The 12,181-nt window shown below is 44.0% G+C and overlaps 2 protein-coding genes across 3 annotated transcripts; both read right to left on the reverse strand.

The window, feature by feature from the left end:
- Positions 1-250: 250 nt before the first annotated feature.
- asmt2 (acetylserotonin O-methyltransferase 2) lies at positions 251-4,157 on the reverse strand. 2 transcript variants are annotated; one of them, XR_003840360.1, is made up of 9 exons: positions 3,696-4,157; positions 3,275-3,449; positions 2,825-2,954; positions 2,572-2,640; positions 2,366-2,484; positions 1,987-2,124; positions 1,784-1,906; positions 1,283-1,575; positions 251-651 (listed from the first exon to the last, which is right to left on the reverse strand). XR_003840360.1 is itself a non-coding variant. In XM_029493678.1 (8 exons), the coding sequence occupies exons 1-8, from the start codon at positions 3,774-3,776 to the stop codon at positions 1,364-1,366; spliced, it is 1,047 nt and encodes a 348-aa protein (XP_029349538.1). In that variant the 5' UTR covers positions 3,777-4,157; the 3' UTR covers positions 251-1,363. The 2 variants fall into 2 exon arrangements, 1 of the variants encoding a protein (XP_029349538.1); XM_029493678.1 differs by having other exon boundaries at positions 251-1,575.
- Positions 4,158-4,940: 783 nt separating this feature from the next.
- On the reverse strand, positions 4,941-11,307 carry pgrmc2 (progesterone receptor membrane component 2). Its single transcript, XM_029494442.1, has 3 exons — positions 10,934-11,307; positions 7,685-7,840; positions 4,941-6,695 (listed from the first exon to the last, which is right to left on the reverse strand). Exons 1-3 carry the CDS (start codon positions 11,274-11,276, stop codon positions 6,598-6,600), a joined length of 597 nt encoding a protein of 198 aa, XP_029350302.1. The 5' UTR covers positions 11,277-11,307; the 3' UTR covers positions 4,941-6,597.
- Between the last annotated feature and the right edge of the window lie 874 nt (positions 11,308-12,181).

Consider the following 12,181-nt stretch of genomic DNA (forward strand, 5'->3'; position numbering starts at 1 on the left):
GGCTGCACATGGTCAACATCTCTAATGTCAAAGGGTAAAATTAGTGCAGAAAAGTCACAAGAGAATACATTTTTCAAGTACAGATGATTACATAACAGGAAGAAGTGCAACAGTGAGAGGCTGCGTCACTGACAGACTCCAACACCATGCTGATGTTTGCACACAGTAATAAATGTCCCGTCTCTGTAAACATGTTCAGTGGACACATCAGGGGACAAAAATAGGTTAATGGTATCACCAGCTACACACATCCAGAAAGAAAAATAACACTTTAATATGCTTCTGATGCACAGCTCGATATTTTGCATTCACACCTCATAGGAACGTCACAATGAAGTCCTCTCACGAGCAGCTATTTGGTGCTGAGATGATGTAAACCGACTGAAGTGAAGCAGATTGTCAAATCACACATCCTGCTACTGCTCCAATACCTCAGAGAAATGCCACATCATCACAGGAATTACAGAGAGAAAATACAGCAAACAGCAAATTGAACAAAGACATCACCAGGAAACAGTTTGAATGGTTGTAAACATGAAGTCTTATCTTGTGAACTCATCACGACACACAGAGCATCAAACTTCTTCACCTTTTCCAGATCTAGTTTTCATTTTTTCCTAATATTCGACTTCCAGCTCCACTTAAAGGGTTCTTGCAAGACAACAGAATAAAAATACCGTATATCAACAGACACTATTTGAAAATGGTTCTCCAGCTGTCAACATCAGAAACAGACTCACAGCTACTTAAAAATAATAAGAGATCCATGATTTTCATGCTTTTCTACTAAGACAGAAATTATTTGTAATTCACTTTTGAAATCCCTTTTTTTTAGAACTATGTACTTAAGCAGCATAATAGTATTTGTAACGTGAAGGACTTAATGTGAAGAAAAGCACAGAAATAACGTGCAGGTTTTATTTGTTTTTCTTTAATAACGGTGTTGCTCGCTGACACCACTGCAGCCAAAGAAAATGATTTTATCTCCCCATCTAATGATGAGTAACTGTTAAACAGAATCACATCACTAGATGCAGTTTCATTATATATTTAATGTGTTCTTGGCATTTATTTTGAAAATGACAAAAGCTGGGAGCCGGGATTAAAAATATCTGATTTACTTTGATCTCTGTGGACTTTGACTTTACGGAGATGCAGAAATCGGTTACCTCAGTCCAAAAATGTTTGTATTGGTACAGTTCATGAGAAACAAGACGCTGGGCCTGAACACAACAAATAACAGATCCATGTGGATAAGAGAGTTTTGTGTTGTTATCCTCACCTTTCCAAGGCCTTGAAACGTTCTGGGAGAGTGAGCTTGGCATTCTCAACCTGACAGTTTCCTGGTACGTCCTGTCGGAGCTCATCTGGTGGCCAGGATGGCGTCGTAGGACTTGCCGGTCCGACACACCTGAACGTTCTGGAAGCCGGTTTCCTCGAGCATGTGGGTGTACTGTGATGGCGGACGCTCCCGGCCCTCCGCCTGCACCAGCATGTTGAGCGAGAAGATCTGGGCCATTATTGGCCCACGTCTGTTCTCAAACAGCAAGGCCTCCACCAGCAGGATGCCGCCACCTGCCGGGAGGAGAGAGCCAATAAGCACAAAAGACACAGAATTCAATGACTTAAAAGCATCCAGTGTGCATTTTTTTAGCTTACCCTTCCTCCAACCTGCGAATATTCGAGAAACAAACCCCCAAATCTGTAATCCTCCATAGTCTCCTCTATCAAATATATATATTCAGAGTATCTCTTGTGCTATCCTAAAGCCGGATACACTCACCAGGTCTGCAGGCGTCATAGATCTTCTTCAGCAGACTCAGGCACTTCTCCTCAGGCCAGTCATGGATGACTCTGGCCAGAACGTATAAGTCAGCAGCCGGGATTTCACCGCTGAAGAAGTCCCCTAAACACCAATAGAGCCCAGTCGGTTCAGACTGGCAGGCCACGCTTTAGATTTGGTGGACGAGGCTGAATGAGGCTCACCAGTCTGGAAAACTACGGCGTCGTTCTCCTGAGCGAAATGTTTCTGAGCTGATTCCACCACCAGCGGGAGGTCAAACACGATGACGGAGGACGACGGGTATGCTTTCACCATCTCTCGAGCAAGAGCACCGGTGCAACCTGGGAAGTATTCAGGCAGAATATTTTGTGTGTATTCACTTTGTTTAGAGTGAAATCAAAATGTCTGAAACAAGAAAATGTGCAGGGCCCAGGATGGATCCCTGAGGAACACCAGTTTAACAGAAGGCTTCTGATCATCTGCACATAACTGCGCGACGGGGAAAGTAACATTAGCTTCATATTAAAATACTGCCGACACATGAAACAGCATTTCACTGAGAGCAGTTCGGCTGGATTTTACCTCCAAGATCTACAATCGTCTGAAAGCACGAGAGGTTGAACGCCGTCACAATGTCGTGGCCGTCAAGAACCCAGGAGGAGTTCATCAGGCCCATGAACTTCAGCATCTCCTCTTCTGACCTGCGTGGGAATATTTTACTGATCAAACCCATCGATGTTCACATGGGAACTCATGGGATTAGTCCATAAACCGAACTCAGCACAGACCTGTAGATGGCTTGGAAAACATCTTCAGGTGGAAGGCCAAAGGTCTTCTCGTTCTGGTTCCTTCCCTCCCTGCGAGGCCACAAAACGACTCTTTGAGTGTTTGTTCTTGGTTTGAGTTCTTATCTCAGGCCACTTAATGTGTGAACATTATCAACAAAATGGTCGATTCTGACTCATCTTTGAGAAACAAAAAAACTTTTACTCTCTCTCCGCTTTTTGACGTGACCTTTTTTCTCCCTTTGAGCCCACAAACCTGACGGCGTCCGCCATGTTGCTCCACAGCGGGTAGATGGTCTGCGACTGGTAGATGATCATGTCGTGAAGCGACTTGGCGCTGCCTTTGCCCAGGTAAAGGTTGGCCACGTCGGTGCTGCTGTAAAAAGCTGTTTCAGAAGAAGACCAGATGTTTTAAGGTCGAGCTCAACAATCGGTAACAACAGCGAGTCGAGACGCTCAAGAATTCACTGAAAATAAATTTAAGCTAACATGGAGCAGACAACCTTCAAGTCGGTGAGAAAAATACAAATATTTTCTTATTCCCAGTGAGAGAATATCTTATTTTATATATTAAGAATAATGAAATGACATTCTGTGTTTACAGGCTTGTTGCAGCAGTTTGGTCTTCAGTTGATCTTTCTCCTGCGATCCGCAGAGACCACAGAAGTTCAGGCCGTCTGCGGATCGTCGTCGCCGCCATCCTCACCTGTGCCGTCCGTGGTCTCCACCTCCAGGATCTCGATGCCCACCAGGGCGTCCAGCAGCCTCTCCATCCCGTCCACGCTGGCGTCCAGCTCCCGGGCCACGCGCTGGGCGCTCAGGGGCTCCTGGGAATTCAGCAGCAGGTCGAACACTCCCAGCTCACAGGCGGAGAAGATCACCTGCAGGGGAGGGACACACGATTACCCAGAAGCCCCTTTTAGAAACGTCTGATAACGGAGACACTAAGAATCACAGCCTTCATGTTTGTCGGGTCGCAGTAGTTGGAGTGAAACAAATAAAATATATTTTTAAATAATTCAGGTAGCACCGAGCAATTAATTATGAGAAGTGAGTCGGTGGGATCAGAATAAAATCTGGAGTTGAACAATTTAAACAGAGTAAAATAACAAAAAAAGGAGTTTTACCTTCGACACCCTGAAGCCGTTAAAATACTCCAGAAGTTTGAAGGGATAGTCCAGCTCGCTCTGGGACAGATGTTCTGCCATCTCTGCTGCACAAACACAACACAAACACAAACACAAACACAACACAACACAACACAAACACAAACACAAACACAAACACAACACAACAGTACTTTATCGCCCCCCCTCAGTGCTTTCAGACCTCCGTGTCCTCCGGATCCGGATCATCCGTCTCCTGGAAAGCGGCCAAGATGGAGGTCAGGTTTTTTATTGTTGAGTTATTTTGTTTGTTTGTTTGTTTGTTTGTTCTGTTTTTGTTTCAGCCTGATGTCGGTTTGGCTGCAGCCGGAAACAGCAGCCAGGATGTCGGTGTGTGATGCGGGATGAAGCCGCTGCAGGTGTGAGGTCCAGCCGGACTCGGGCTGTTGGATCCGGCAGCCTGGAGGTCCGGGACCGGCCGCAGCTCAGAGGTGGGGGGGGGGGGGGTCTGATGACGTCAGGACGGCTTATCTTTACTTCAAGACGTCATCACGTCGGGACGTCGATCAACGTTAGATTTTTTTTTTTTTTTTTTCGAAAATTGCGACAACAAAAACAAAAACAGGACATTTGCTAATTAAAATAAGAATAAAAATGATGAAAATTAAATGTTTTAACGGAACTCAAGAACCTTAAAAATATATCAGCATATTTGTTTGACCGAATAAATTTATAAATAAGAAAAATAATAATAAACAATAAAATTAAGACAAAAAATGAAAACATAATTTTGTATTTACTAAATAAAAGCATAAAACTAAATATGTTGGCGTAAAAATGATAAATGATGATGATGAATAGAAAGTGACTGAAATGTAAAAATTGTTTTAATGTACATGGTGATTTAAAAAATTGCATGTTCACATTAATATTGATAGATAGATATACTTTATTTATCCCAGGCTGGGAAATTGCAGAATAATATGTAATTTTAATTTCTTTAATTTTTCCTGTGCTGTGCAAACACATGAATTTAATGTACATTTAACTTTTTCAACATTTTCTGTATTTTATTTTCACTTATTTATCCTGTATGAAGAGGAATGTGCTCTGAACAGTTTGTTCCTGCTCTCCATAATGGATGGATGAATGAAGAGAATTCATTTAGTTTCTCATCCTGAAGATCAGCTGTGAAAGATGTTTGTTTCCAACATTGCGGGGGTAAACAATAAAACCCAACAGCAAATAAACTCCAGACATCTTCAATTATTAACCAAATTGATTTATTATGCATGAACAAATCCTTTCCAGCCTCTGTCACGCAGACACGCACACACACACACCCAACATTTAAATACATGACGTGGTGGGATTTCGGCATAGCTCACTTGGTTGTTGCACATGCTTTAATAAAATGATAGATATATTTACAGAATAAGCAACAGCTCCGAAAAAAATTCGCAAGAACAGCTCCCGGTCCGCCCTGCAGCACTTTGCAACACTCCTTTTGTTTTTTTTTTCCTTTGTTTGTTTTTTGGAAATTCAAACATTTAAAAGGAAGTTCAGAACTGAAAGAAAAAACAAACAAACGAACGATGGGGGTTTTGGCCAAGACGACATAGCAGTATACGTTTATGGAGTTTTCATCATCTACATAAATATGGCAGTAACACTGAGAAACTCATACGGTCTATTTACAAAACTGTGAAGTGGGGAAATATTACAGTCTGTGTGTGGACGACTGCCAGAACATCTGCCTTCTTTAAAGTCTGGGGGACTGAGTCTAGGAGAAACTGACACCTCCATCCCTTCGCTTGCTCACCTCCTCTGTTAGACCAGTCGGGACTGACAACAAACAAAATAAGGCACAATTAATACTTGGACCATTTTCAGGGGCATCTACAGACTTGCAGCTGGCTTGTGAGGCATGTAAACAATTGAGTCGATTGATTAGGACTGCCTTATCACCTTCCCTTTGTGTTCCCGATCAGTGATTCAGTCCATCTGATGTGATTCAAAACAGGTTTCTTATGGCAAGGACCTTGACCCCCCCCCCCCCCACAACACCACCCCCCCAAAAAATAAAAAACCCCAAAACAAAAACAAAATAACAACCGAAAAAAACCCTTCCCTCCAGTCTCTCTCGCTCTATGCTACTCAACAAATACAATCACATGGTGACAAACAAAGAAAACTAGTAGTGCATACACTACAAACAACAGGAAAATGCATCGCCCTGCCAATTACCTTTGGTTAGGCCACAGCACTGCCCTTTCAACTGGGGGTGGGGGGGGTGACTGAACGAAATAAACAAATTAAAGAGGGGAAAAAGAGGGGGGATAGATTGATAGATAAGCTGTCCAAAGCTGAAGCAGTTTCAGTTGCAATGTGACTAAACCACAGATAAAAAGAGAGAAATCTGTTTCCCATCCCAATGCACCGATCGTCCCTGACCGACCTCCGCCCAGCACTCAGCGGCGACCACAACGGCCACACGGCCCCCCCACCCCCGACAACAACATATTCAGATAAATCTCAATAGCACAAGCTCTCTGCCCCCTCCCCCCAACATGAGTTTGCTGTCATTATATATTTATATAAAAAGAAAGGGAAAGGAAAAACAAAAACAAAAGCCCCTCCTTGACGGTTTCCAAACGCTCTCAGTTGGCGGTCGTCTCTGTTGGATGAAGAAGGAAGGAGGTTCTGGGCGCCGAGACTTGAGCCCCGTCCTTCCAGAACAGCCGCAGCACCGGACAGACTCAGGAAGTTGCAAAGGTCGAAGAGATGGTGAAGAGTGGTGGGTAGATGGATGGGGTAAGGAGGGGGAAGGGGAGGAGGACGTGGTCTGGGAGGTCTGGGGCGTCTGGGGCGGTCTGTCGCAGCTGTTTGGGGCTCCTGGCCGTGGTCGGTGTGATGGAACCGCTCAGTCGTGTTTCAGGTGGTCCTTGATGTCCTCCTCGTCCGTGTACTCCGACGGCTCGTCTCCGGGCTTCAGCAACCTGCCGACGTAATCGTATTTTTCTGGAAGAAATAAACTGAATGTTGCTTTTCTTCATTCAATAAACTGAAAATTTATTTAAGGCTGCAAATTATTTTCATTGATTTAAAAAAGGCAAATCTTCAAATGAAGAAAGTTTCTGCCTGTCAACAAGAATTCAATAAATAAATGAAAAATGAGTGATTCATTTCCTGCTCTACGTCTTTTCCTCACTAACTGAGACGAATGCTGACAGCAGCCTGATAAACACCACATAATTCCATCAGTCACAGTTTGAGACCGCTGAAGGTTCAAATATGTCCGGCTTTGAATTTAAATTTTATGCTCAGTCCTGGAGACGTATTTCAATCAATTAAGTTTAAATGAAACACTAGAATAGAGGAGGGGGGGTTGTAAAATTACAGATTACAGATTAAACCTGCGTTTCATTTACAGCGGGAACAGAACAATCCTTGGACTGTGACATAAGTGATGTGAAACGCAGAAGTGCTCTTTGTTTTTGTCCACTTTCATTGCTTCCTGCAGATGTGGTGGCAGGAGATATTTTTAGTTTGGTTTTATTGCATGGCAGTGAAAAACACACTCCAAATTTAGTTCAACAAAACATTTGACAAAAACTTTCAAAGGAGCTGAAACGATTATTGGACAGATCATAACTTCTTTTCTAACAATATGACAGGAAACTCAACGAGGAAAAGTCCGTCAATCATTTAATCTGATTCAAACTGGAGAAGGAAAGCAGAATAATTCATTAGCTCTTATTTAATCTACATGTAGAGACACATTTCTCTGAACATGAAGGAAAACTGATGATAAAAGTTGATGCGATGAAAATGTAACACGACAAACACTGATCAGAAGCCAGCCACTTCGATCTGACGCCTGTGTGTCAGCTCCTCGGTGTGAACTGATGGAGGGCTAACGGGCCTTAAATACCACGGGTGTATCTGTGACCCTGGAACTACTCAATGCCTCAAACCTTTTCCTCACAGGTATCAGACATCCAGCCTACCCATGAACTGCATCTCCCATTCCCTGACGCTCTCCATCTGTACAGCATTGAGGTCTGACAGGTCGTCGTACTCGTCCCGCAGGGCGTCTTTCTCCAGGCAGAAGGTGGCCAGGCCTCTTGAAGCATCCCGGCCCGCGAAAATGCCGTAAGGGCCATCTGGGGAAGCAAACGCAAAAGAGAATGAAGCTTCAACAGATACATTTCTTTCTTACTTCTCATTTTAGAAGGATAACAATCCCTCCGAGTGAGAGTGAGCGAGAAGAAGGTGATAAAACTGTACAAATACTGTCACAGCCAAGCAATAAGTTAACGCAACACGGGACATGTGACCGCCGCTGGTGCTGCTGCTTCAAAAAATGAGAAAAATGAGAAAAATCGCATGAACACAACAAAAAAGGAAAAATCAGATCCGCTTCTCCTTTTCGAATGAGTCGTCGTCGTGTTGAAGGTGACTTAGCCGAACTCTGCATCCATGTGATGATGTAATTAGAGCTGGAGGATGAGTTTGGACAGAAGTGACGGTGTGTTATGGTCTGGGATTGCAATAATCATAATCCTGCTTCTCACTGCACTTCAAGAGCCCACAAGAGTTCAAGTAGAGCTGCAATAATTAGTCCACTGATCTACAAACTGCCGACTACTTTGATCATCACAACACATTAGGGCTCGTTGTTGCTTCACGAAGGCCGAGCTTTTGATGTCGATATCCATATTGGAGAGTTAGACAGAAGCCATCTATTATATATTTGCCATTATGCCTTTTCTCAGAACACATTTTGGCGCTGTAGCTTCGGGGTGAGAAGCCAGCTCTGCTGTCACACTCATTTCCTCTCATCTCTCCAGTAACTTCCTCAAAATGTCCCAAAAATAAAACTGATGAGACAATAGCACACACATAAAAATGAATTATGATAAAGAACCAAGCAAGATGTTCCACAGGTGAAAAATAACTATTACGTGGCCTTGCATCATAAATCTTGCAGTCCGAAACACGGACTGCAAATCAAGATGGACGTCGGCTTCATGACACCACCGACAGGTTTCTGGAGATTGGGCTACTCCACTGCTGCCTGGCATTTCCTGACTCTGCCACAGACACGTGGGGCATGTGGAGACAAGACTTTGGTGCACGCCACTTCTGCATCAAGATTAAGTTCACTCCTGTCTCTCTCACAGCGCCTCAAATTTACAAGCTCCATAAACCTTTTCCTGATGAGTTTATGGTCTCAGTCTCTGGTTTCAAGTCTTCAACACAACATGTAAATTTTTTTAAATGATGTTGCATTTAGAGGGAAACAGAGCAGAAAGGAGGTGATGGGTAAGGGGGCGTGGCTTCTTCTGGGTTTAAAAATCCAAGATGGTGAGAGTCAAATTACAAACTTGAGGCTTCAAAACAACAATTAACCAACCAACGGGTGGCATCACGCTGGGTTCAGTAAAACGTCATTTACACTGTGAAGCTTCAGCCAAAAGATCTTCACATTATAAGAATTGCACGGCACTTGTTGCTCTTTTGTCCTGTTACACAACTTTTTACAATAATAATAAAAAAAACAAAACAACAACACTGATATGTGGTAGGTAGTTTAGAGGTAGAGGATATTACAGAGGATTTGGAAATGATTTCCTGTTATCTAAATTATATCATTTATATCCCTTAAAATGCTGTGCTGATAGTCACTCTGTCCCTTCTTGCCCTGGGCCTGCCACGAAGCCCTTTAAATCATACGTCATTCCTCCACCAGCAACATCTGACCAGCATGTGAAAGCGCTACCGCCCCTCTGGTTTTCTGACTCTAGTTGTGCAACAGGAAGCAAAAGAGGGAAAAAAAAGTCCACTGTTCAAAACACTTTTTGTTTTTTTTAAGAGTTCACAAAGCAAAGGTGTATCACCTCCAAGATTAGATGTGCTTTTATGTTGCACAACCTGACAAATGAGCACTTTAGATAAAACAGCTTATGCTATTTGACAGAAGTGCCAAAAACAAGACAGGAGATTGATATTTTTGTTTTACAGCCTATTATTGGAATCACATTAATTTTTTTTTATGTCCAGAATTACTCTGAATATTGATTGAAAAACTTAAGTGTGTCCACTGAAAAGGGCAGCTGCAGTCTGCTGGACTCTAACCAGAAGTACAGAGCTGCAGCTGACTAGCTGCTTTGGTGACTAGTTAATAATTAGGTGTGAAACTGTTTGGCTGGGTCACTGCATGTTTCAGCTGCTATTCGTGGAAGACAAAAGGTTTCCATATTACAGTGACAGGTAATAAAGGAACAAAACAAAACAAAGTTTGACCCAGAAAATACCGGATCAACTACAATATAAAAAACTATTCTGACCAGGCGGTAAGTTGGATGACAATTTAAGATATGACCTGCCAAGTCCAGCATGGCTCCAAGTGTGTGTCATGATGTGCAGGGCTGGACAGATTCAGGCCAACTTGGCTGGCTGCTGACTGCGAAGCAGCAGACGTGACACACGAGTCTCTGTGGGAGTGTGTTTGAATAATTATAGTTTATCACACAGGCCAAAGAAAATGTGGAGAGAGTTAGCCCTGCTGGTCAAAGGCACAGACACACACCAGTAAGGCGGTGTGGTGTGGTGTGGTGGGGGGGTCAGACAAGAAATGCATCATATTTGTCCACAAACCTGAGCTGCAGTCATGTGTTTAACTTTGCACGGCAGATTACTGAGAGGCCTCATGTGCCGAATCCGCCCTTTTCTGCAGAAAAATCCCCTCAGATGAAGGTTCATATCTCAGTGCACAGTGAGCTCCATCACTGGTCCGGACCAGACAGCCAGACGGTGCAGTGTGTCTGTGAGCACGTCGACAAGCTAACAGGCTAAAGTTAGCAGGCTAGCTGGTTGAACACAAACCCAAAACAAACAAACAAAACACACCCACACACCAACAAACGCAGTTTTAACTTGTCTGAAAAGTTCCACCGGTCCAATAACAAGAGATAAAAATGTTTTAGTTTAGTTTAAAGCCGTTGAAACAGCTTCACAACAGCTGCGACCCCATTTGCCCCCTCCCCTCCGAGAAACAAACACTCACTGCTGGCTAGTTAGCTCACAGCTAGTTAGCATCCCATTCAAAAACACGGACAAAGCCGTGCTAAGCTAACGGCGGCCGTTTGCGCCCAAATTCTGACCCGGGACAACTCGCCACAAACTGGCAGGGGCACGTCAGCTAACACGCCCGGCTGTCAGGTGCGGTCCGCCTCCCTCCCCGACCTGCTCACCTTTCCCGTAAAACTTTTTCCCGGTGGTCACGTCGAAAACTTTCATGTTGACGGCCATGAGGATCCGGGGGCTCTGCAGCCCGTCGTACTCCCGCAGCTGCTCCAGGGTGAAGTCCCGTCTCCTCATCTTGGGCAGAGCCGAGGCCTGGTCGCCCTGGGCCGCGTCCGGGCCGAGCCGCCTGCCCCACCGCCGGTACGCCGCCAGGCAGACCGCCACCAACAGCACCAAGATACCGATATTCAGCAACATCCCGCCGAGGCCGAGCCCGTCCGACTCCTCCGCCGCCCCCTGCCCGCCGCTGGCGTCCACCGGTCCGCTCGGACTGTCTCCATCGTCCGCCATACTGCTCCGTACCCGCCCCTGGACTGGCGCTGCGTTCACGACCCGCCGGAACGACCCGCACACTAGTTGAGCGGCCTTCGGGTCAGTGCGAAACCGGAGCACGGAGCGTTGAATGCACACCTGCAGCTACACTATATACACTATATTTATTTCTGTTCTACTATATTTATTTATCATTATTTATTCATTACCGTGGATTAATCGTCAAAGACACCAAAACACCTGATCGCCAGTTGCCGGAGTCCAAAATGACTTATATTAAATATGAAACATTTGACCAGAAAAAAAAAACAAAAAAAACCAAAAAAAAAACAAAACAAACAAACACCAAAATTATTGTTCCCTAAATTATCAGTCTGATTTTAGTTCATCGCAGGGAGGTCTGTTCCGCCACATCTTATTTTGGGTGGAAGGATTACGAGGAGCATGTGAAGGCAGCAGAGCACCCACCTACCAACGTGACGAGTCGAAACAGCGAGTTGTTTATTTTTGTCCCTGTCGGCTTCCGTAGCTCGAAGACTGACGGTGCCAAAACTGAGTGTTTCCAACATTATTGAGTAATTATCGTGTATAATTATGAGGCTAACCCGTTTTAATCATCACTACTGGCCTTCTTTTGGCTGCAAATGATGTTATATTAGTTGTTGTTCTTTGCTGTTCACTTCTCCTTTTTTAGTCTTTATCTTCATGCTATTTGTTCACTTTCAGTAAACACATTCTTCTTAGGGTGATAAGCACTTTGGAGAAGAAACATCACTTTAGATTTAGGGCTGATCAGACGGTTTTAAAGAAGGTAATGACAGCTGATGGGAACAAAAATCTGCTCATCAGGCTCCATGAGACTTCAGCTTCACCAGATTAGAATAAATAAACAAACAAACAAACAAAAAAAGCATAAATAAGTA

Source organism: Echeneis naucrates, chromosome 22 (genome assembly GCF_900963305.1).
Source record: "Echeneis naucrates chromosome 22, fEcheNa1.1, whole genome shotgun sequence".
Lineage (NCBI taxonomy): Eukaryota > Metazoa > Chordata > Actinopteri > Carangiformes > Echeneidae > Echeneis > Echeneis naucrates.